General features: G+C 33.2%; 4 protein-coding genes across 9 annotated transcripts; 3 read left to right on the forward strand and 1 right to left on the reverse strand.

The window, feature by feature from the left end:
* On the forward strand, nucleotides 8,957-10,010 carry LOC109128861. Its single transcript, XM_019235985.1, has 3 exons — nucleotides 8,957-8,980; nucleotides 9,070-9,145; nucleotides 9,583-10,010. Exons 1-3 carry the CDS (start codon nucleotides 8,957-8,959, stop codon nucleotides 10,008-10,010), a joined length of 528 nt encoding a protein of 175 aa, XP_019091530.1.
* Nucleotides 11,630-14,195, forward strand: LOC104742067 (protein disulfide-isomerase 5-2-like). Of its 3 annotated transcripts, none has more exons than XM_010463022.2 (6): nucleotides 11,630-11,839; nucleotides 12,066-12,169; nucleotides 12,567-12,937; nucleotides 13,052-13,359; nucleotides 13,438-13,770; nucleotides 14,089-14,195. In XM_010463022.2, exons 1-5 carry the CDS (start codon nucleotides 11,630-11,632, stop codon nucleotides 13,747-13,749), a joined length of 1,305 nt encoding a protein of 434 aa, XP_010461324.1. In that variant the 3' UTR covers nucleotides 13,750-13,770; nucleotides 14,089-14,195. The 3 variants fall into 3 exon arrangements, with proteins under 3 accessions (XP_010461324.1, XP_019091703.1, XP_010461323.1); XM_019236158.1 differs by lacking the exon at nucleotides 14,089-14,195 and adding an exon at nucleotides 13,929-13,945; XM_010463021.2 differs by lacking the exon at nucleotides 14,089-14,195 and having other exon boundaries at nucleotides 13,438-13,872.
* On the reverse strand, nucleotides 14,322-15,863 carry LOC104742066 (receptor homology region, transmembrane domain- and RING domain-containing protein 6-like). Its single transcript, XM_010463020.2, has 4 exons — nucleotides 15,620-15,863; nucleotides 15,211-15,441; nucleotides 14,724-15,125; nucleotides 14,322-14,620 (listed from the first exon to the last, which is right to left on the reverse strand). Exons 1-4 carry the CDS (start codon nucleotides 15,738-15,740, stop codon nucleotides 14,343-14,345), a joined length of 1,032 nt encoding a protein of 343 aa, XP_010461322.1. The 5' UTR covers nucleotides 15,741-15,863; the 3' UTR covers nucleotides 14,322-14,342.
* On the forward strand, nucleotides 17,092-23,056 carry LOC104742068. 4 transcript variants are annotated; one of them, XM_010463024.2, is made up of 11 exons: nucleotides 17,092-17,395; nucleotides 17,491-17,615; nucleotides 17,701-17,908; nucleotides 18,001-18,538; nucleotides 18,617-18,868; nucleotides 18,958-19,146; nucleotides 19,228-19,302; nucleotides 19,383-21,722; nucleotides 21,815-21,934; nucleotides 22,601-22,769; nucleotides 22,878-23,056. In XM_010463024.2, the coding sequence occupies exons 1-10, from the start codon at nucleotides 17,187-17,189 to the stop codon at nucleotides 22,757-22,759; spliced, it is 4,215 nt and encodes a 1,404-aa protein (XP_010461326.1). In that variant the 5' UTR covers nucleotides 17,092-17,186; the 3' UTR covers nucleotides 22,760-22,769; nucleotides 22,878-23,056. The 4 variants fall into 4 exon arrangements, with proteins under 4 accessions (XP_010461326.1, XP_010461328.1, XP_010461325.1 ...); XM_010463026.2 differs by having other exon boundaries at nucleotides 22,882-23,056; XM_010463023.2 differs by lacking the exons at nucleotides 22,601-22,769; nucleotides 22,878-23,056 and adding an exon at nucleotides 22,212-22,390 and having other exon boundaries at nucleotides 21,815-22,103.

The following is a 24,217-nucleotide window of genomic DNA, read 5'->3' on the forward strand; positions in this document are numbered from 1 at the left end:
ACCATTTATGCAAATGGCATCTATGTCTGTTTCAACTAGAGGAGTAGATTATGGACTAATGGACCGAGGCCCAAACTCTAAAACAAAAACTATTGTCACAAGTCTTTTTCGGATTGGAAGAAGCAAGATGTTCAAGAACACATTTGTATTTTGTACAAGTGATACTATTTTGGGGTTATTGTTGATTTGGGCATTTGTTCCGTAAAATCTTTGAATTTAGGCATTTGTATCCTTTTTTTTTTGGGCAAAAAGGCATTTGTATCCTTTTTTTTTTGGGCAAAAAGGCATTTGTATCCATGCTTACAGAACTAGGCTTTTTTGGAGAGGAGAAATGACAATATTATCTCTACAAGTTGAACACGTCTGAACTGTGAACTCTCAAGAGTGAAGGGGACCAGAGCTATTTGTGCTTCTTCTATGTATCGCCGAATTCACTTTTTTTTTTTTTTTGATATTTTGTAAGTTTCATTACAACCCAAAATAGAAATAATCAATTTGTTTCATGCATTTCCTTTTAAAAAAATAAAAGAACAATGGATGGTGTAAAACTACAATGATTCTCTTCTAATAATATTTATACTTCGTAACTAGGATTTAATTCGGGGTACACCGCGGATAATTTTTATTTTAATATGAATAATTTAGCTTTTATAACTTTTTAGTTTGATATTAATGTTATACGATTTAGTTTTTTTGTGACTGCAGTACACCATATGATAATTATATTTAAAGATTTTTATATAGTTTTAATTTTTTTTATTATAATTATATGATTTCAAATTATTAGTTTTTTATTTAACCTGTGATATATGTGTAACTTAGTAATTTAAACCCGCGATACATTTCTGAATAATTTTTAATTTTTACATTAGTTTCTTATGTTTTTTAATTTGATATTAATAAAAGTGTATGAATTATATTTTTAGTTTTTCCGAAATTTAACATGTGATACTTGTGTAATTTAGTACTAGGTTTGGACCCGCACTTACGTGCGGGTTTATGTTTATAAACAAATTTATTTTTTGTATATATAGTCAAACTCATACTAATTAAGATTTTAGTTTGATTTTTTGGTTTAGTTTATTAATGTTTAAAAAAATAATGGTTTCATCAGTATTTTAAAATTTGAACAACATAACGGTTGGATGGGCAACAAACTAAATCAAATAAATGATTGGTTAGATTCTATTAAATTTGTGAACTATCAAACTGGATATATAACCGCTAACAACGATGACAACCCGTTCGAGACAAATACAAATATTTAGGGGTGGACGTAAGTCTCTTTCCGTTTTGTCATGTTCCATTATGATCTCCACCCGTTCTCAAATTCCTATTGCATAAGAGAATTCATTACCAATACGGGACATTCTAGATATGAGACAAATATGTATTTTCGATTGAAAACGGGACGGGACAGGACGAAAACATAAATTCTCGAACTCCCGTATGGAATAAACATAAATATAATTTATAGTATATTTATATATCATATGTTATAATAAAAATATTACAAAATTAATTGACTTCTTAATTTTTATTATATTATATATGGTTCACCTATATTAGATTACATTTTGTTTCTAGGTTTGAACATGGGTACACCACAAGATAATTTTTTGTTTAATTGTATTTTGAATATATTTTATTTTTGTTGTATTTTAAATCTTTTAAGTGTTAGTTAAAGCATTATAGTATTACTTTTTATTTGACTTGTTATCATATTTACCGTTATTAAATTTAAACTTTTATTATTTAATAACAAAGTGAATTGGTAGTTTGGTATTTTGTTTGTAGTAATTTTTATTACTCCACATTAAGTGATTTTTTCTTAGTTTTCATATTTATTTTTTATATTGAAAATTTTGCACTATAAGCTTTTATTATTAAATTTTAATTTATTATATCTATTTTTTTCTTCGAAGTATACAAAAAATCCATAAGTCCATAAAATATACTAAAAATTATATCAAACTTACCCTTTATAAAACTCTACCTTGCTAAATATTTTTTTTCGGTTTGAAATATTTTAGCACTCAAACGCAAGTTTTGGTTGTACTGAGAGGCTTCAAGATAATAATTAAGAATGTTATTGAACAAAAATGGGGAAATAAGTAATATATCCACCCACCCGAAATTCTTTGCTATTGAATTTGAATCGCATAGTGACTCCATTAGACCATCCTCATCGCACAACCCCTTCAAAAATGTCTTTACTTAATTTTATTTTTAAAATATTAATTTAAATAAATTAGAACCAATCAAAATATAACATATTATTTAAGAGTTTCTTCAGCAGAGTCTTAAATGTCTTCTCAAAGACATTTTTATTTCTCTATCTTGATAAATGTCTTTAGTCTAATATTAAAAAATTAGAGAAAACATCTCATGTATAACTAATGGAGGTGCCCTAAAGAGTTGTTTAATTGTAGAAAGAGGAGTTTAGAATGAGTGAGCTAGTATATATAGTTATCTTCTTACTATGGTAATAAGACTCCATTAATAATTCAAAGGCGTAAGAATTTTAAGCATGTACTCTCAAATATTGTTTAACAATGTAGATGGCAGGATTTCATGTATCTTATACTAATCGTTTTTTTCATTTGCCTTTGTTTGACATGTCCAATTATCAATGTTTTCAGTTTTTGTTATGTAGAGAATAAAAAAAACTGATATAACAGAGAAGCTAGAGCTAGAAAAAAAAAGAGAGAGATAAGAATAACAATATATGACCACTTCTCCATTATTTTTTCCAAAACTCATTTTGCTATTAGTTCTAAATTTCTAAATTAGAGGTACATAAAGAGACATGATGACCAAAAAATAAAATAAAAGGCCACATACAGTCGTTCATGTCATTAGAAAAATAAACTGAGATTGGTTGGCTAGAATAGACCACTTGCATAAGTGAAGCCAAAGCTTTCGATGGTTTCCCATTCTCATGGGTACACCGGCTTTTCCTTTCTCACTGAAGAACCCTCACTTAAACTATGTCAAGATGTGTTGTACCGTTTGACATATCTTTGGAATACAAAGGAAGCATTTTGGTAGAGTCGAATAAAGATCGTAATGAGGTGAAAATATATATTTTCTTGATGAGTCTCAAAGTTGAGTAAAGATTGGTATTTATAAAGAAGGTAGGCGTCGAATTTATTGTTGAGGTGATCTCAAAATATCTTAGAAAGTAAGTAACTGTTAAATATACGATTAAGGGAAAATATTTTTTTAGTTCAATCAAAATGAATGATAGTAATATTTAAGGGAAGATTAGGAACTCATGATATAACAAATTTGATTTGTAGAAGATTGTAAATGATTTTGTTTAGGTATTAATACTATGTTCGAATATCTGGAGAATATGCCACTTAGAGGATTCTAAATTTCTAGTTGTATTAATTTCAAAAGGTAACTATATTTTGCTACAATATATTATTGTTCCACTTTTTATGGTATGTACTATATAGGATTCGAGAATATGTTTATTTGAATGATGAAATAAGATTATTCACTCCACATTTCATTTCATGGTAAGTATGTTGTAATGGTTTAATTATTTCCTAATAAGATTATTCACGTTTTTTTGTTTTTAATTTTGTTAGGTAACTAATCCAAAGATTAAACATTAAAATTAGGATCCGCGTCCTTCTCCGTCCAGATCCAAACGGGTTATCCATGATCCAGATAGCTTTATATATGGTTTAAATTTTTGAGTTTTTAGCCCTTAACTACAATTTTTTTTTGTTTTTTGATTGCTCTTCAATTTTTTTTTGAGAGGGTATTGAATGGAATTCTGCATTTTTTATTTCTTTTTTACTCCCTAACTATAAATGTTTAATATTTAATTTAGAAAACTATTTGAGTAATAATGTATGATGTATGTAATTTTGCTGAGTAATTTTTAATTTTTACATTAGTTTCTTATGTTTTTTAATATGATATTAATAAAACTGTATGAATTATATTTTTAGTTTTTCCGAAATTTAACATGTGATACTTGTGTAATTTAGTATTCAGTTGTATATTCCAAGATATAAAAGATTTAAAATTCTATTTAAGTCATCATAAATGGAAATTACGTCAATGTTACGTTATTAATAGTATTAATTGTAGCAAAGAATATGCCATTTTTTTTATAGATTAGTTAGTATTTTTAGTTTCAGTTTTGCTTTAAATTCGGGTTTTTTGCTATCACATGACTAGAATTTTTTTTCTTGTCTCGGAACTGAAAAATAATAATACATTCTAAATTATTATTTTTTATGTCAAAATATGAAGTTATCTTCATGCTTTAATCTGTTTGTCAATAGATTTAATTGTATATATCTAACATGTTAATAACCGGCCAAGGAAAATCGAGAAGACAAATAGATAATCAGATCCATGTATATATATTTCCGATGACATAACTCAAAAAAAAACATTCGACCAGTTTAGAATATAATTATGTCAAACGGAAATTATGTTAAAACGTAACCTGTTACAAATAAAAATTCAAAGCGCTAGCAAGTGTTAGAATTAGGCATGAGCACTAATATCCGTTACCCATATTCGAGCGTTACTCGGCTCGTACCCGTCCCAAAAAAGGGAACCTGCAGTTTTAGGGTCTGAGTAAAGGGTATTAGTTTAGTTTTCAATATCCATCTTTTTACCCGTTTTGTTACCCGACCCGTAAATATCCTTTAATATTTTGTATTATTATTATTTATTATTAATTTATAAATATATTATAGAGTTAAAGTTAAAGCCTAGATAACTCCCAATTAGATTAATATATTATTTTTAAAGTGTAATTTTATAATTTTTGGAACTATTTGTTGCATATATTTATGAATTTTTCTTTTTTTGGATTTTGGAATATGAAATTATTATTACGATTATTGACAATTTTTGATCGGGTATTCGTTTTTCCAGGTAAAAGTAAAAGGTCGAGTATTTAAAGGATCAACTATTTTTTACCGGATACTCGTTTTTTCGACTACCCGTTATTTAAGAATTGAATATGAGTAATTTTTTTCTATTATCCGTTAGGGTCTGGTCAAGTAAAGAATATGAATAAATTGAAAGATACCCATTCCATGCCCAGCTTTAGTTAGAATATAGCGAAATGGTCTACCCAAACCATTTCCAGAAACTCCAACGTTCAAGGGCTGAATCAAATACTTTAACAAACAAACAAAAAAGAATGTATCAACTAAACCCATATGACAATAATTGAGACATTAGATTTAAGCAGTCATAATCTGTTGACGTAAAAAAATCTAAGTTGATTATAGAAAGTAACAGTATCGAAATTTCAGAAAAAAAATAAGGATTTGTCTATTGAAAGGCATAAAGTTTGTTTACTTTGTCGAAAGATAAACTGTTTTTTATTTTTGGTTTTATAGTGAGAGGTTATTTATATAGTTTCTTATTGATGATGGAAATATGTTTTATAACGAATCTTGTAAAATTGGTGAGAAAGCATAATATCTTGGAAAATCTGACAATTATGATTTAAAATTTAGATCCTTAATTTTCGTGTATATATTTATTAGTATCTATTAGCTATATTTTCATGATTTTGTTTATAACAGTCTAACCAAATAAACATTTGATTTCGAAATTTTCCTAACGTTAGCATTAGTTGATATTCGATATATATATATACTAGGTACTAACCCGAGGAAAACCGCAGACTGAACAGTTTTTTTGTTATTATGTTGTTTATAAATGTTTGTGACTAAAAATTCGGTTTGATTATATTCAAATTTTTGTATTTTGAAAATGTTTATTGAAAACATGTCAATAAAATATTTGCATGTAATGAATAAAATTGTTTAAACCTTTGTCAATTAAACGCAATCCTTGTCATAGTTGTGAAGTATGTAAAAATATATAACTAACATATAAAAAGAGCAACTAAATATAGCTAGTGAAAGTTATGAAAAACCTCTTTGAAAACAACATTCATTGTTTTTTCTGTGGCTTCTTTTTTTGTCTGTAATAACCACCTTCAAACATTAAATATATTCAAATCTCAACTTAGTTTTATTTTCCTAAAAAATTGTGGCTAAAAATATAATTTTTTAAAATACATAAGACACTATATCTATATCTTTTATTTGTTATTTATTAATTTTTAAAATCTAAGCCGTTAAACAAAACTATTATATATTATATTGGATTTAATTTTTGATAAAAATTTTAACCGTGAAAAGTTTTTTGAAAAAATTTATAGTTATATAGATTTTATTCGATTAGATTTTTAAGGGGGTGTTATTGGACAGTGGTTTTTAAAGGATTTTGATGTATTTAGAAATCAAGTGTTATTCAATTGTGTATTTTAAAAAATCCATTAAAATCTAGCGTTATTCAATATCCACTGGATTTTGTGTGATTTTTAATTTCAACGTACTTTGATTCTAATATATGAATAAACACAATACTACACTTTTCTCAAGCATTTCATTTTTTTCTCTCTCTCTCTCTAAATGGATTTCTAGCCTAACATATTATTGTTTGATTTTTGTTTCTCAATCTTTTTAGATAATCACACTTAATTCATCAGATCTGTGTTATTGCTGAGAGTTTTTTTTTTGTTTTTCTTCTTTTTTTCTCTAGGTTCATGATCTGTAACTTTTTTTTTTCTGGATTCATGATCTGTAACCTTTTTTTTCTGGGTTCATGATCTATAATTTTTTTTTTATGGATTCATGATATAATCACTTTTTTTTTCTGGGTTCAATGTCTATTTATTCCTCCACAAATCCTATGTCTATTAAAGACTAATATGGTTTAATTGAAGTCTTCCATGTGTAAAAGTCTTAATGTTGTTAATTTAATATGGTTTTGGTGAATAACACAGTATATGGATAATTTTTTATTTTTTTTCTTTAAACAACTTTTAAAAAATCTATAACAATCACCAAAAATACATTATCATTGACTTTCAAATCAACCTTATATGCATTAGAAAGTCCACACAAATATATTAGACTTTTAAATCCACTAATGTCCTGCGTTAATTAAAATCCTTAATCCAATAACACCCCCTAAAATCTTAGCTGTTAATTTTTTTTAAAGTACGAATTAGTTTTGATTTTAATAAATTTTATTTACTGTTCTACAATTTATTTTATTTTATGTGTCCCCTATTTTCGTTTTTAATTAATTATATTTATTTAATTAGTTAATTAATCATAATTAAGTTTTTCTAATGGCAATTGAATGTAATTTTTTACACATTTTAAGATTAGTTTCATATTTTTACTTTCCAATTAATATAGTAGGATATATATATATATATATATATATATATAATGAAAAGAACTCTTACATATTATTTGACCAATCGATTTTGTTCCCATATATGAGTTATGGTTTATTTGTACAAATTTCTTAAAATGAAAATGGCAACGAATAGAGAGAATATACAGACGTTTTTTTTTTGTCATCAAAAGTTAACTGATCCGATCCAATTAGGTATGATTTTTTTTCCCAAATCAATCTTAATGAGCTTAGTTATTTGTCAAAATTGTAAGGTTTAACTATGAAATTAGTATAACTAAAGGATATAACTTAAAATATACTTTAAAAATGTTAATATAGATAATTGTTATGTCTCACATGATATCGTATATCCCCTTTATAATAAAACGGAAGTACACAACATTGTTTTGTAGACTATATAATTTTAATAAGTTGGTTACAAATATGTTATACATTAATTGATAGATTAATTGTTTACAAATAGGTTATACCGAAAATCTTAAAAAGAATATTTTATAGAATCATATCATCTAACTTACCATATTAAATTTCTTTATTAAATTATTCATCAAATAAAATCTTTTGATATCTAACTTAACATATTAATTTGTTAATTATCATTATACTTCACCTTTCATATTTATATATGAGTCTATTTTGTGAAACAAATAAATTATCATATTATTTATTATAATTAAAACATAGTTTTATTTTCGGATATACCATAAGTTAAAGTTTTAAAAACAAATTCAATCTATAAAATATTTAATTTTAGGTAATATTATTCTGTAAAAATAATATCTATTGAATAAAAAATTTTATTGAGTAACGGGTCAAAATTTGAATATTTAAATTTAATTTCATATATTTTTGTTGAATTTTATAATTTAATATAATATAATAAACTTTAAATAATTTATTTTGAAATATTTTTAATATATTGACACTTGATATAAAAGTTAGAAACTATAAACACTCTAAATTGATTTGTTATAGCAATGTCAATAATATGTCACTATAATATGAAAGAATTTCAAGAAACCAAGTATATTAAAACAAAAAGTATAACAATATATTAAATTACTCATAATATAATAACTCGTTTTTAAAAACCAAATTTACAAAATTATGTCTTATAATGACATTGAAATCATGATGTAGAATATACATTGTTGAAATAACTTCACATATATAACCTAATACAACATATTAAATTTTTATTTTAAAATAGAAAATATACAAAATTTTGTATAAAGTAAAATTTAACCAGTGTTATAGCACGGGTACTTATCTAAAATTATTAACAATATAAAACTTACAAAATATGTGTCTTTTTTCAAGCCATCATATTTAGCATATGATTTTATTGCATAATATTTTACCAAAAATAGGTTACAAACAATCACATAGATTATATTTTATATGAAAATTACAATAGAAATAAAATGAATTTCAATCCGTGCTCTAGCACGGGTCTTAATCTAGTATTGATGTATAATGCTCCATATAAGATATTCCACACATAAGGAAACCAAAAGAATCTCAGAAATGTTTATGAAGGAAAATAAAAATTCATAGACCCCCTCTATATATTACCATCATATATTGATATTTCCAAACGTTTCTTCACCACCCAAAAAACCTCCCCAATCTTATTTTTTTCTTACAGTTCCTCAACAACAATAACAAAGATCTTTGATCTAGATCGATGGAATCATCTTCCAATCACATGGTAAGCGTTCACTCATAAGAGATTTGTAAAGTTAGTGTATACATTTTATGATTTTAAAGTGTGTTTGATTCTTATGTGTTTAAGTGCAGGCATGTCTCTTGAAGATAGAGTCTCCTATGCCGGGATGGAAGAAATCCTTGGAAAACTTACTCAAGACCATTAATGGTTTCATAATCTATATCACCTTTCTCCTTTAATTAACTTCAATTTTATCATTCATTTCTTACTTTATCTTCACTTTTTCTCTTTCCCTGAAATCATAATCTATACATGATTTAAATTATGTGTATCATCATTTGCACTTACCAAAACTTTTTTTTTATAATTTTGTGTGTGTGTATATGTATCATCTGCCAAAGTCTACAATAGCCATCAAAGTAACCTTTCATATCTATAGTTAACATTGTACTTTTTGTTTAGTTCAGAAAATGACTGCGTGCTGTGACATGTTCAATTTCTTTGTTATATACTTATATTATTGAACCAATCGATATTGTAACCACTTTGTTAATATTGCACTCTTTTATATACTATACTTCCACAAATTGTTTAACGAATATATTTTCATAATTTAACTCTGTTTTTTTTTTTTTTTTTAACAGATGTGAGTTTCATGATTGACAAGCGAAGCAAAACGGTATATGTATCTGGGAAAATCGATCGACAGATAATACTTGAAAAGATTACAAAAGCAGGCAAAAATGCTGTTATAATAGGGACCAACTGTGGAACGAATAAGCAGCCGGAAAATCGAAAAGACCTTTTGATGGAACAATATACGTCCGGTTACATGAATGCTCCTAACGGTTTCTCAAATTATCCTCCGCCTAATTATTGTATGAATCAACCGCAACCATACATGAATGCTCTTCCACCACCATATGTACAACAGTTCCATCCGCAACCACCAGCACCACCACTATACAAGTCCCACCAGAATGAGCCGGCGGCTAAGAGTTTTCCGCCTACACCACCACCGCCGAAGAACTTTGTTATGGGAGATTTGCAACCAGGATGCAAGATCATGTAAAAAAGTTCTAAATTATTAGTAGTATTAGATAGAGGATTAGTTAGACGATGTGTTCCAGAATTTTATGTAATCTTCCTTCGTTAATCTTCAAAACCCATTTCTTGAACTGCTTTATTTTGTGATCTTTATGAATCTACAAATATTTGTGAAGTAGGAATATATGTTCGAAAAACCACAAAAGTTTAATTAAATAACAAGCAAAACAATTCCACTCAATTGAAAAAGCACGTACAAACTGATGTTTCTCTGAAGAAAATAACTTCGATAATTGTTTAAGACATGTGCTTCAATGCCACTTTAACTTTTAAGTTAATCCCACTGCATACAAGTTTCTCGCTAATCCCAATATAATAACTTGCAACTAAGACATATATCACCTCTTCACAAATGGTTATTTTAACATATGGTAATTGTTGGTACCCAATCCGTCACCCCAAGTTGTGGGTTTGGGCCTAGGAATAACGGACAATATGGGCCGAGGCCGTAACTGGGGTGGCCCATCAAGCCTGATCGCAGAGAAGTGAAGAGGGGCAGAACGGATTGCGATCATCTCGGAGCTCGGTGACGCGGTCAAAGATTCCCATTATTATATTAAATAGAAGGCGAGATTTCCGGACTAAATTGATATAACATTAATTAATTGTAATTTGGTAGTATAAGTATTTAGGGTTGAGAAATTGTAAAGGGGGTCGAAAAACTTTCACTTGGCAATAATACCTCACCTTCACTTTGCAAGTAGCTATTTACTCTATTACTCAGTTCAGAACTGAAAATACTCCGGAGATAGAAGTTTAACTTTAGTCTCACAGTAATCAATATACTTCCTGTCGAAAATTATGCGTTTTAACTTCAATTAATACCACACGTACAAACATCTATATATACTTTAGATGTGACAAGCAACTTTGTTTATTGATTGGGAAGAATTCGTACTCCGTTGAACCAAACCCAAAAAAAGACATAACATGAACAATTTTAATATGAAAAGTTGATTTTCGAGTTATATATTTGTTTCGTATATTGAAATTAAAAAATATTTATAACGAATAAGGATTATAAATAAATAATTTGGATATTAAAAAGTATTTGAACTAAGGCAATATTAATAAAATCGGATAACAAAAACGAGTTTGAAAATTTTCGAATAGTTAAAAATTAAAATCACTACTCAAACTCTCACTAAATTGAGTAAAAAAAAACTAAAAAATGAATAAGATCAGATTAATTTTGAAAAAAAAAGCAGGAAAATTGAGACAATATAAGAAAAATTGAGTATTTTTAATAATACTTCTTGTATCTTTATTTTATATCACACTTGTTTGAATTTGAATAAATTAAAATTTCCAAATGGATAATCATATAAAGTCGAATGAGAGATACATACATACATTGCCTAGGACATGAACCTCAGTACGACAGTTTGGGGACAGAACCGTGATTTGTGTTTACTTATAAAGGATCTTTATATGTTAAACTGGGTTTTTAAGATTCTCCTAAAAGACTTTTGAGACCCAACACACACTTAAAAAAAAAAGTAAAAAACTCGTTAAACAGTCTGCAGCGAAATCCAAAAAGAAAAACTTGAATCGGTACTGAATTAGGTATCGTCGTCCATCGAGATGCGTTCGTTGGAGTTAATGATTTGTTGGATCTCGTTTCTAACGTTATCAATCTCACTCTCTGCTTCTTCGGATGATCAATTCACCGTCGACGGAACAGTACTCGAACTCACCGATTCCAATTTCGACTCGGCGATTTCAACTTTCGACTGCATCTTTGTTGATTTCTATGCTCCTTGGTGTGGTCACTGCAAGCGTCTTAACCCTGAGGTCCTTTTTTTTTGTTTAAGCTCTCTGCTTTAGTACTACGATTGCTTAGTCGAATTCTTAGGTTTAAGATTGGTTAAATTCAACTTTGGATCTCTCTGAATTTTAGTTCTATAGATCCAATTTTTTAGTTGTGTAGCTTTTTGGATTGAATCTAGAAAACATTGTGGTTTTTCAGTTTTTGTTGCTTACTTATGTTCTGTTTTTTTTTTTTTATCTGTGTTTGCAGTTAGATGCAGCTGCTCCTATTCTTGCTAAACTGAAGAAGCCTATCACCATTGCGAAGCTGAATGCTGATAAGTACTCCCGTCTCGCTCGGAAGCTTGAGATCGAGTATGTGTGTACTTCTTCATATGTGTTTTTCTATTTTTTTTTTTTTTTGAGTTTTCAGACTTTCCTAGAGTTCTGCAATCACTTTAGCAAATTTCTTGATTCAGGACAACAACCTCACTTTAGGGACAGAACATATGAAGTATAGTTCATATGTTCTTTGAGTTTTGAGACTTTCCTAGTGTTCTGAAATCACTTAAGCAAATTTCTGGATCCGGGAGGCTCAAAAGTTTGATTTTTCGGTTTATTTTTGCTGATCTATTGCTTTACTCAGGAGTCTGAAAAGTTTCAATTTTTATGTTTTACCTTAGGTTTGGTGAAGTGTTCTTTTGCAGATTTGGCCATGTATTCTATTTCAAGTTTAAGTCTTATTTGGCTGATCGGCCTTTGTTTTTCGCAGTGCATTCCCGACTCTCATGCTCTATAACCATGGAGTTCCAATGGAGTACTATGGACCAAGGAAAGCAGATTTGCTCGTCCGTTACTTGAAGAAGTTTGTTGCTCCAGATGTTGCAGTTCTTGAGTCAGACTCAGCCGTCAAGGAGTTTGTTGAAGATGCTGGGACTTTCTTCCCTGTGTTTATCGGGTTTGGTTTGAATGAATCGTTGATATCAGGATTAGGTGCGAAGTATAAGAAGAAGGCATGGTTTGCTGTTGCCAAGGATGCTTCAGAAGATGTAATGGTTTCCTATGATTTCGATAAGGCTCCTGCTTTAGTTGCCAAACATCCATCGTACAATGAGCATAGCGTCTTCTATGGTCCATTTGAAGGTCAGTTTTTATTTCTTTTGGTTATCTTAAAGGAGTAACCTCATGTATCCTAGTAAACTAGTGCTGAGAACTTTCTAATAGTAAATAGATTGACTGTATAATTTTCGTTTGCAGATGGATTCTTGGAGGAGTTTGTGAAACAAAGTTTCCTTCCTTTGATTCTGCCAATTAACCAGGATACTTTGAAGCTGCTGAAGGACGATAAGAGAAAGATTGTCTTGACAATTGTGGAAGATGAAACTCACGAAAGCTTAGGGAAACTGACTAAAGCACTGAGAGCAGCTGCTCATGCAAACCGTGACCTTGTTTTTGGCTACGTTGGTGTAGAGCAGTTTGAAGAGTTCGCAGACTCGTTTCATGTTGACAAGAAGACACAGCTGCCTAAGATTGTTGTATGGGATGGGGATGAGGAGTATGATCAGGTAACAAAATTGGTTTTAGGACTTGAATGACAAGTCAATTGGAGTTAAGTCTCTGTATTAATAATATACGATATGCAGGTGACTGGCATAGAGACCATTAGCCAAGAGGAAGATCATTTGACTCAAGTCTCTCGGTTTCTAGAGGGATATAGAGAAGGAAGAACAGAGAAGAAGAAATTCAAAGGACCATCTTTGATGGGATTCATTAACTCAATGATTGGGATCAGGTCAGTGTACGTCATTGTGTTCTTGGTTGCCGTCATTATGATGCTACGGAGCCTCGGTCAAGTGGAGGAGCCTCCTGCAGCCCACGAAAGAGTTCATCAGACCACTAGTGTCCCTGAAGGTGAAACCAGTGAGATTACGGCTAGTGACAAAAAAGAGGACTAGTTTTGCTACAACTTGAATGTGGTATGTTTTTTTTGCTTTTACACTTGAAGCTAACTTGAATAGTTTACAGTCTTTTTTATTTTGTTTTCGGAGCATTTTTATGTTTCACCCTATCTACACACAGTTATTTATTTTTTAGTTATGAATCATATTGGTCCTCTAATTGCCATATGCATTAGTTTCTGGTGCTAGATACTGATTTTGGGTATACCAATCAAGCAGTTACGACACAACTACGTAAGTTACAAAGTTAACTCAGTGGTACTGATTTACAAAGACGCATCACATATGCTCACTTTTCAAATTCACTCATGTCATGTTCCATACACAACAAAGCAGGTAAAAAATAAGGCCAAACAGGTTCACTCTGTATTTACAACCTGGTTGCGACACGGTGTCACATTGCAACTTTGAGGAAATCTTGGTGGGAGTCTATTGAGTCTTGCAGAGTGACACAGCTCTTGTTAACATGGTTTATTAGCTTCTATGGTTTACTTAAGCAGCCTGGAAGAGAATTAGCAGAGGCAAAAAGAGAGAGACCTGACCAACTCACTCTGGTGAGGCAAATGCTCAAGCAATCTTGACGACCAAACCTAGCTTGGTGGTGTATTGACCGGGCTTGTTATTATATTTGTAAATCTTTTGGAAAAGGCGTTCCTGAGATATTGTGTGGGGCACATAGGAACTGTGTGTGGATGCGGTGCAGTGGAACGAGAGAGAGGCTCTTGTCTGATGCTCAGGCTAGGCGAAAGTAGAGGTGTCTGTTCTGATGCGGGTGGATCACCCTTTGCTACTCTTGCATCATGTTTACAAACCGGACAATACGATCTCCAATGACCGAGCCAAGAATCGATACACAAAGCATGGAATTCTAAGTCCAAAACAAAACAAAAGAAGACAACAAACCAGTTTAAGCGTATGTGAACAAACATAATCAATTAACCCTCTTTTTAAAGAGAACAAAATGGACTTACTGTGTTGGCAAGGTAGGATCCTGAGTTTGTCGCCAAGGCAATAATCATCAATGCATATAGCACAAGTAATCGAAGTCGAACCAAATTCAAAAACACCTGAAAACACTTCAGTCGGTATCCGTTGTACTGAACTACAAGGTATGCGAGAAAATCCTAGGCCGCCGCCACGGGATAAAGACGTCACATGCAGACGCCTACGGACAAAGAAAAAAGTGGCGAGAAAAACAGACACGATGAACAAAGATATGAAAGTGACAGCCATGATTGACCATGATGAAGTCCCGAACTCCGGGATGAGCCAAAGCTCCATCTCGCTTCGACCTGCGTACACTTTGAGTACTTCTCCTGACGCTCTTGTAACAAGCACGCCGTGTATATGCACACCAGATGAATTTCCTCCCACTACATATTGTTTTTTACCAAGATTATAAAAACCAAACCAACCATCGTATTAAGATGTCTTATATATATACTTAAATGAGCTTACTATGTACTAAGAGCTCATCGTATGCATCGTTATAGACAATAGCAGCTTTGTATCCAGCTTCCTGCGCCTTTCTAATTTTTTCCTCAAAACTACAGCCACCACCGACAATCAATACATAAGAGGGCCTAAACTTAGATCCTTTTTCAGCTGTGTTCGTTAAATCGGAGCACGCATCAATAGGCTCTGCAGCGTACAACAATCCGCATTCCACCGAACTTCCAATAATGGGAGCTGAAACCATTTCAATCAATACGGTACGTAGAGCATTCACTATACTCTTTACATTTATCGAAAGCACGCAGAGAGGGAGAGAGAGAGAGAGAGAGAGAGAGAGAGAGAGAGAGAGANCGTAGAGCAGAGAGGGAGAGAGAGAGATAGTTAAAGTTTTGAACTAAATTAACAAACTTACTGAAACTTGCTTCGACATCATCAAAGGAGAGAATTGTGTTTTTCCCGATCAACAAAACTTTCGACGAAGCCAGCTGAGAATTTACCAACAGAGATAGGATTGTGATCCAACTACGGTTCATGTTGTACTGTACGTACCCTCGGGTTTTAATCCAATTCGAACGGATAAATCACTACTGGCCAAATCAAACAACATGCAAAGTGAAAACTATATATTGTGTAGAGAGAAATTTGGAAAAGATTAATTAGGGATATACAACAAGGGAAGAGATGCACACCCATAGACTTCCATTGTTGAATTTTCTTTCATATAATACCATGTGTTTCACCATTAATATGTTTTAATCAAATATTATATATTCAAAGTATATTTAGTCAACTCGATTCCGTACAGCGTGGGAAGTTGCAAAAATGTGCCGTCAAATTCACATGTTTATTTTAGAATAGTACTAGTATTACATTTTTACTAAAACTTCTATCAATATTCACTACAAATTAATAATTTTCTGGTTTTAAGTTAGATTAGTGTAACTTTGAATACAATTGATAAAACATATTAATTTTATGAAAACCTTATATAAATTTATAAATCAGAAGCGTCGAGCCTTCTATAAGAAACCTAGGGGTTTTTTTTTTTCTACTCAAAACCGCATTAAACCAAATAACCGATTTTCATTACCAAATTTTTGCTTTCCTGCTCGTCTGTGTATTAAAATTAAATTGATCCTTATAATTTTGTAATTTAAGTGTTGTTAAATTGAGGGCATAATTGGTTTTTGATTATTATAAAATACTCCCTCTGTTCCAATATACAACATCTTTTAGAATATTTCTTGTTCCATTTTATAAGATTTTTTTTCAAGTTTCTATGCATTTTTAATGTTAATTTAATAGTTTTTGACTACTTAAATTATGCAGTATTTTTTTTCTATTGGATGAATTTGGTTAAATGATACAATATTTAATATTTCTTGTTTCTTAATTTTTGTGCTCTTAGCCAAAAAAAATATTATAATTTGGAACAGAGGGAGAACATGACCAAACTTTTCAAATAAATACATAGATTGACCAAAAAAAAATTAAAAATATACTTTATCTCAAATTTTCCCCTTTGAATGGAAACATAACTTCTTTAATAAGTCTAATGGAGTAGTTTAGACAATTTTTTACAATGTTTGGTAACTAAATTTTTTATTACAATTGATGTGTCTTTTTTTTTTTCTGATCAACAGAATTGATATGTGTCTTTTTTTTCTTTTCTTTCTGATCAACAGAATTGATATGTGTCCATGGTTTAAATTCAAAGAGAAACAACTTAGCATTTTCAACTTAAAAAAAATCCCCCATAAAGAATGGGCTTTGAAACCAACTTTAAGACCTTCTAAAGAGCTCTCTCAAGAGAAGGGTCCAGCCCAATTATAAAGGGCTCTCTCTTAATAGACCAACGGAGACAATTCCGTATACTCTCCGGCGAACCTTCGAGGACCTTCTAAACTCTAATTCTTACGACGACTCGACCACTTTCATCACTCCAAAATTGAGATCAACTTCACGACGAACGAGAACTAATGAAGCAATCGGCTGCTCCACAACCTCCGTCGATGCCGTTACCATATCTTCCAAGCTCCGTTCAAGCCTCGAGAGATGACCTTCAATGTATCGGAACTATGGAGATCGTCCGGCCAAAGCCAGTCGGTTTTCTCTGTGGCACCATACCCGTTCTCGCCGATAACTCGTATCCGGCTTTTACTTCCGCCCTCCTCCCTCCTCAGGAAACGTTTGTTACATCTCCCACTTCTTCCTTCTTCTTCGTCATATAACGGTTCTGCTTACACTTTGTTTGAAGTTTTTTTTTTCTTCAATTTGTTGCAGCGTCGTCACTGCTCCGAGGTACCAGATGCTTCCGATGGAGACAGATCTTAATCGGCCTCCGTTGTTGACGGATTTTCCCGATAATGTTTTACCCCTCGCCGCCGTCAAGTCTAGGATCACCGGAGGTATGGTTTAGTTGTTCTAGTTATACTTGTGGCGTTTAATTATTTTGTTGAAGGTGGTGTGGTTATGGTGTTTTCACTTTGACAGATATATCTAAGGAGGCTAATGTTATTGCTTCGAACCTTAGCAAGAAATGTGAAGCCCTTGCTGTGTCTGGTTTAGTGGAATATGGGGATGAGATAGATGTGATTGCTCCTGTTGATATTCTTAAGCAAATCTTTAAGATACCTTACTCGAAAGCTCGCGTTTCCATAGCAGTTCAGAGGGTTGGACAGACTCTCGTATTGAATCCTGGGTGCGTCTTTGACTTTTTTTTTGTTATTTCAATCTTTGTAGTTTTCAATGAGTAAGTCTTAGATGTTGGGACTTATATCTTGTGTGATGCAGACCTGATGTTGAGGAGGGAGAAAATCTGATTAGGAGGCATAACAATCAACCCACATGTACAAAAAACGTGGATGAATCTTTGTTTCTAAACTTTGCTATGCATTCAGTGAGGATGGAGGCTTGTGATATTCCCCCGACGCATCGTCCACATACAGAGAAATACTCGAGTTCGTCTGCTCTCCCTGCGGGGGAGAATTCTCATGGGCTACAACAGAATTGTGATAGTGCTCCAGACGACAGACTTGATAACCCTGCAGGGGGTAGTAAACAATCTAAACGGGATGGTTTCATTTGTCAAACTAAGAAGAGCAAAGAAAACAAGGCACGTGAGCCGGTAAAAAAAAACACTCAAATCAGTGAAAAGATCAAGCCTTCTGGAGATTCTGATAAACATAGAAGAGGTGGGAGCAACGAATTTTTAAGAGTTCTATTTTGGCAATTCCACAACTTCCGCATGCTTTTGGGTAGTGATTTACTTCTGTTCAGCAATGAAAAATATCTGGCTGTAAGCTTGCACTTGTGGGATGTTAGCCAAAAGGTTGCTGCTAAAACTCTAAGTGGTTCTGTTTTTTCAATTTTTCTGTAGACCTCTGTTAATTTTTTTCTTTTCACGCAGGTTACACCTTTGACCTGGCTTGAAGCTTGGCTAGATAATGTAATGGCCAGTGTGCCCGAGTTAGCAATTTGCTATCATGAGAACGGTATTGTCCAAGGGTATGAGCTTTTGAAAACAGACGATATATTTTTACTAAAAGGTATCTCGGAGGATGGTACACCTGCCTTCAATCCTCATGTTGTTCAGCAAAACGGTCTTACTGTTTTAAGGTTTCTTCAATCAAATTGCAAAGAGGATCCTGGAGCTTATTGGGTAATGTTTTAATTATCTCTGAAGTTGTTATATCATTCCTCCAAATTTTTCCTTGCGTACTCAAAATGATTTGGTTATGTCTTCTTCAGCTCTACAAAAGCGCTGGTGAAGATGTGCTTCAGCTCTTTGATCTTTCCATTATTTCAAAGAACCATTCAAGCGTTCATAACGACAATGCAAGCTCATTACCTTCTTTGATTCACACTGGGAGAAGTGACTCTATGTTTTCTTTAGGAAATCTTCTTTACCGTGTTGGTCATAGGCTTTCTTTGTCAGTGGTAAGTAGGGCGAGCATTAATCTTCATGTAACATCAATAAGAACTTAACTTCCACTTTCTGACATTTTGCATCTTTTGCAGGTGCCAAATGATAGGAACAAGTGCGCTAGGTTCCTCAGACAATGTTTAAATTGCTTGGACGGGCCTGATCATATGGTATTAGTCGTTAAAATATTGTTTTAATGTTTTCTCTTCAAACTTTTGATGGGTACTCATTCGTGATACCATTCTGGTAGGTTGTGCGGGCATATGCACACGAGCAGTTTGCAAGGCTTATTCTGAACAATGACGAGGAATTTGATTTGACTTTTGAGTCTAATAGTGTGCAACGTGAAGTCAAAATAACAGACCTAGAGGAGGAATCACTTGATCCTGTTACTATTGTTGACCGTGCAAATGAGGCCTTGATTTTCTCAGAGGACAAGTTCACTGAAGATTGCTCAGTTTCTACTATAGCGCCTTTAATATCTGTTACACCAAAGTTAGAAACAAATGTGTCGCCTTGCAATGAACTCGTACATTCAGATACTCCAGACTCCCACGATACTGAAAGCTCTGCAGTGCACACCAGTTCAGATACTAATTTCGATTGTGGTCCGGCATGCCAAACTGCAACTATTCCGATCTCATCTAAAGTAGTAGCAGTAAACCATGTTTCTCAAGCTATAAAGTCTCTAAGGTGGACACGTCAACTACAATCTTCAGAACAGGAGGAGGCATTTCTTGATATGTTGCCTGATTTTTCCAAGTGTGCATGTGGTGATCCCGATTGTATTGAGGTTTGTGATATCCGTAAGTGGCTTCCAACATCTAAACTAGACAGAAAATTGTGGAACCTCGTTCTGCTTCTCGGTGAATCATATCTGTCTCTAGGGGAAGCTTACAAAGAAGATGGACAATTGCACCAAGCTTTGAATACTGTGGAGTTAGCTTGCTCGATTTATGGATCGATGCCCCAGAAGTTTGAGGAGACATTGTTTGTTTCCTCGATGAACAAGTCTCTTTCATTGCAGTCAAAATGGCAAGCAACAACGCAAGTGGAAGATTTAGAAGAAAAATCAGGGCCATGTGACATCAGTGTCGGAGAACTTTCATCAACACGCCTCTTTTGGGCTAGAGTATGGATGTTGGTTGGCGACATATATGTTCAGTTCCACATTCTTAAAGGTCAGGAGCTCTCCAGAAGAACTAAGGAGACATCCACCAATCATTTAAAAATGCCGTCTGAAGTAGTTAAGGAAGTACAGCTGCTCAAGAAAAAGTTAACTGAGTATAGTCAAAATTGTGCCTCGTGTTCATTAGTAAATTGCAGCTGTAAGAGTGATAGAGCTAGCAGTGGAAGCAGCGCAAGTAGCAGCAATGGAAGTAGTGCTCGTACTGTGCCTCATAGCAGGAAGCACAATAGAAAATTACAGTCCAAGAATGTCGCCAGCAGGCTCTCACGAAATGTTGAAGATGAACGTGTTAATTTCAAAGTTGAGAACACGAGCCATAAAGAAGAAAGTACATCCAAGGGAAGAAAGGAAGCATTTCCTCTGGAGCAGAATGAATTCAACTCGAAAGGATCCCCAGGAGCAAAAAAGGGCGGAATCTTTAAATATCTTAAGGTGTCTAAGGCTGATGATGCAGAAAGCAATCTGTTGGCTGCCTTAAATTGTTATGAGGAAACTCGAAGAGCATTACAGGAGCTTCCAAGCGGCTGTAATGAGTTGCAGTCTGTTCTTAGAAAGAAAGGATGGGTATGTAATGAACTTGGTCGGAACCGTCTCGGGAGCAAAGAGCTCAACAAAGCTGAAGACGTTTTCGCTGATGCTATAGTGGCATTCAAGGAAGTCTGCGATCATACAAATGTTATACTAATTAACTGCAATTTGGGTCACGGACGACGAGCTCTGGCTGAAGAAATGGTTCCAAAGACGGAAGCTCTCAAACTGCATCCTGCTTTTAAAAATGCTTACCAACAAGCTCTGGGGACTGCAAAACTAGAATACAGCAAGTCACTTAGGTATTACATGGCAGCAAAGACAGAACTCGATGTTGCCACCAAAGAGGCTAGTTCGGTTCCAGACAATCTGAAAGTTGAAGTCTATACACAGCTTGCCCATACATATCTCAGATTTGGTATGCTTCTAGCAAACGAAGATACAACTCCTGCAGATCGCGAACAGAAGATCATCCTAGAAAACACTCATGATGCTTCTTCTGATGGAAAATCCAGCGACTTGAGAAAACATGACGTATTATCAGCCAGCGATGCTATAAGAGAGGCATTGGCAGTATATGAATCTCTCGGGGAAATTCGCAAACAAGAAGCCGCATACGCTTACCTTCAGTTAGCACGGTATCATAAAAGTTGCTGCTTGAGGTTTTTGGAGACAGAGCGTCAAGGAAGTTCTCCTAAACCCGAGACTAATGTCATCCAGAGAGCCAAACAGTATGCTTTGTTGGCAGATAGAAATTGGCAGAAATCAATGGACTTTTATGGCCCCGAGAATCATCCTTCCATGTTTCTTACGATCCTGATAGAGAGATCGGCTCTTTCCTTCAGCATTTCAAACTTCTGGCAGTTAAACGCTGTAAGTGCTCAATTCCTTCTAGCTGTATTTGTTTTTTTTTTAAATTTGATTTCGGGCATATAGATTCTTAACTTATCTTGTTTTTGCCTAAGATGCTTGAGTCAGCTTTGTCTCGCTTGCTGGAAGGCCGTCACATCTCCAAAACATATGCAGAATCTTTAAGAACCGAGGACCCAGAGCTTTACACCAAATTCTGGGCCCAATTGCAAATGGTTCTAAAGCGTATGTTGGCCTTATCATTACCAGCAGGCAAGTCTCAGACTCGTGGAAGATCCGAAGACTCCAGAAAACTAAGAGAACTATATAAAGCATCACTTAAGTCAACAAACCTTGGTGAGTTGAACGCTATGCATGTCTTGTGGACATCATAATTTTAACTAGGTAATGTTCTCTTCTCTCTGCTTGTTTCTGACCAAATTGATAATTTTATTTAATATTAATGATGCTTAATATTTTTTAATTATTATTATTTTTTTCTATATTTCTTAGGCAGTCTCATACATGGGCAATGATGCGATTGCGAAACCATCATATTAGTATAAAATGGTATCAGAACTAAAGCTAGTTTTCTAAATAAGTGTGATAGTGTGAATCATAAAAGAATGGTATTGAATTTTAAATGTCTTGGCAATATTATAAATTTTATATCATAGACTATCTTCATAACTTCCACAATTATCTATTACTCTATCAAAAGCTCTAAGCCAAAATTTATAAATTCTAACTTTTTAAAAAGAAATTTTAATTTAATTAATTAAAAAATAAAAAATGAAAGGGAGACGGAGTGCGACTGCGACGACGACTGAAAGCTAGGTTTGTACGGTGGTTATGATTGATGACGGGAGGTGGAGCGAGGGGTTCGAGTGGTTTCTGNAATGGTTCTAAAGCGTATGTTGGCCTTATCATTACCAGCAAGCAAGTCTCAGACTTGTGGAAGATCCGAAGACTCCAGAAAACTAAGAGAACTATATAAAGCATCACTTAAGTCAACAAACCTTGGTGAGTTGAACGCTATGCATGTCTTGTGGACATCATAATTTTAACTAGGTAATGTTCTCTTCTCTCTGCTTGTTTCTGACCAAATTGATAATTTTATTTAATATTAATGATGCTTAATATTTTTTAATTATTATTATTTTTTTCTATATTTCTTAGGCAGTCTCATACATGGGCAATGATGCGATTGCGAAACCATCATATTAGTATAAAATGGTATCAGAACTAAAGCTAGTTTTCTAAATAAGTGTGATAGTGTGAATCATAAAAGAATGGTATTGAATTTTAAATGTCTTGGCAATATTATAAATTTTATATCATAGACTATCTTCATAACTTCCACAATTATCTATTACTCTATCAAAAGCTCTAAGCCAAAATTTATAAATTCTAACTTTTTAAAAAGAAATTTTAATTTAATTAATTAAAAAATAAAAAATGAAAGGGAGACGGAGTGCGACTGCGACGACGACTGAAAGCTAGGTTTGTACGGTGGTTATGATTGATGACGGGAGGTGGAGCGAGGGGTTCGAGTGGTTTCTGAGGGGCCATTGTGGTCGGGGACTGACCGGAAGTCTATCTTTGATTTTGAATGGGTTACCTTTTTTGTTGTGGTCTTTGGTGTATTGTGGTGGATCTGTCAGTTTGGTGGTGCTTGTGTGGTTCATTATGTCTCAGTCTTTGTTTATCAAGGGCAAGGCACCTCTGGTGCGTACGGAAACAGTCAAGATTTTTAACACGGTCTTGGCTCAACGGATTCAGCAATTCTCTCTCACCCTTATTGGGAGATTGATGAATCCATCGGTGCAAAGGGTGGAGTCCTTGGTGTCCACTTTACCGAAGATTTGGAAGCTTGAAGAAAGTGTTGTGGGAGTAGATCTTGGTCAAGACACCTTTCAATTCAACTTTGCAGAAGAGGCAGACCTGCAAGGTGTCTTACAGAATGGACCTTACCATTTTGATGGATGGATGATTTCTTTGGTTAAATGGGAGCTAATCATCTCTCCAATCTATCCTTCAGCCATTAATTTCTGGGTGAAAGTGGCTGGAATCCCAATGCATCTCTAGGAGATTGCTACGTTGGAGGCTATTGGGAAGAAGATAGGTACTATTCGTGAAATTGATGAAGATTCTGGGAGTATTTGTGTTACATTAATGGTTTTAACCCTCTTCTTTTCAAGATGGTTGTGCCCTTTGAGTCTGGGGATGAAATTATAGTATCCCTTGAGTATGAGAAGTTGTTGGGTCTATGTGACAATTGCTTTCGACTCACACACGATATGAGAAGTTGCCCAGAGTTAAACAAGACTGTTGGGGCTCAGGGATTTGATAACCAAGCAGATAAGAGAGGAGTTCAACGACAACATGGGATGGTTAAACAAGGGGTGTATCATAATGAAAGTGGATGGGAGAAGCCTAGGAAATATGCAAATAGAGCTCTTGATTTTCAATCATATGAGGCGAATGCTGTGGCTGGTAGTTCCGGTTCTAATCAACAG

This window comes from Camelina sativa, chromosome 14 (genome assembly GCF_000633955.1).
Source record: "Camelina sativa cultivar DH55 chromosome 14, Cs, whole genome shotgun sequence".
Classification (NCBI taxonomy): Eukaryota; Viridiplantae; Streptophyta; class Magnoliopsida; order Brassicales; family Brassicaceae; genus Camelina; species Camelina sativa.

Excerpts from the sequence above, each read along its gene's own strand:
- LOC104742068 (XM_010463024.2), top strand. The coding sequence starts at position 17,187 with ATGAAGCAATCGGCTGCTCCACAACCTCCGTCGATGCCGTTACCATAT. Across the intron at positions 17,396-17,490 it reads CTCCTCCCTCCTCAGGAAAC|CGTCGTCACTGCTCCGAGGT; the intron begins GTTTGTTACATC and ends AATTTGTTGCAG. Across the intron at positions 17,909-18,000 it reads ACTCTCGTATTGAATCCTGG|ACCTGATGTTGAGGAGGGAG; the intron begins GTGCGTCTTTGA and ends TGTGTGATGCAG.
- LOC104742066 (XM_010463020.2), bottom strand. The coding sequence starts at position 15,740 with ATGAACCGTAGTTGGATCACAATCCTATCTCTGTTGGTAAATTCTCAG. Across the intron at positions 15,442-15,619 it reads TGATGTCGAAGCAAGTTTCA|CTCCCATTATTGGAAGTTCG; the intron begins GTAAGTTTGTTA and ends AAATGGTTTCAG. Across the intron at positions 14,621-14,723 it reads GATCCTACCTTGCCAACACA|AATTCCATGCTTTGTGTATC; the intron begins GTAAGTCCATTT and ends TTTTGGACTTAG.
- LOC109128861 (XM_019235985.1), top strand. The coding sequence starts at position 8,957 with ATGGAATCATCTTCCAATCACATG. Across the intron at positions 8,981-9,069 it reads AATCATCTTCCAATCACATG|GCATGTCTCTTGAAGATAGA; the intron begins GTAAGCGTTCAC and ends GTTTAAGTGCAG. Across the intron at positions 9,146-9,582 it reads CTTACTCAAGACCATTAATG|ATGTGAGTTTCATGATTGAC; the intron begins GTTTCATAATCT and ends TTTTTTTAACAG.
- LOC104742067 (XM_010463022.2), top strand. The coding sequence starts at position 11,630 with ATGCGTTCGTTGGAGTTAATGATTTGTTGGATCTCGTTTCTAACGTTA. Across the intron at positions 12,938-13,051 it reads CTTCTATGGTCCATTTGAAG|ATGGATTCTTGGAGGAGTTT; the intron begins GTCAGTTTTTAT and ends TTTCGTTTGCAG. Across the intron at positions 13,360-13,437 it reads GGGATGAGGAGTATGATCAG|GTGACTGGCATAGAGACCAT; the intron begins GTAACAAAATTG and ends TACGATATGCAG.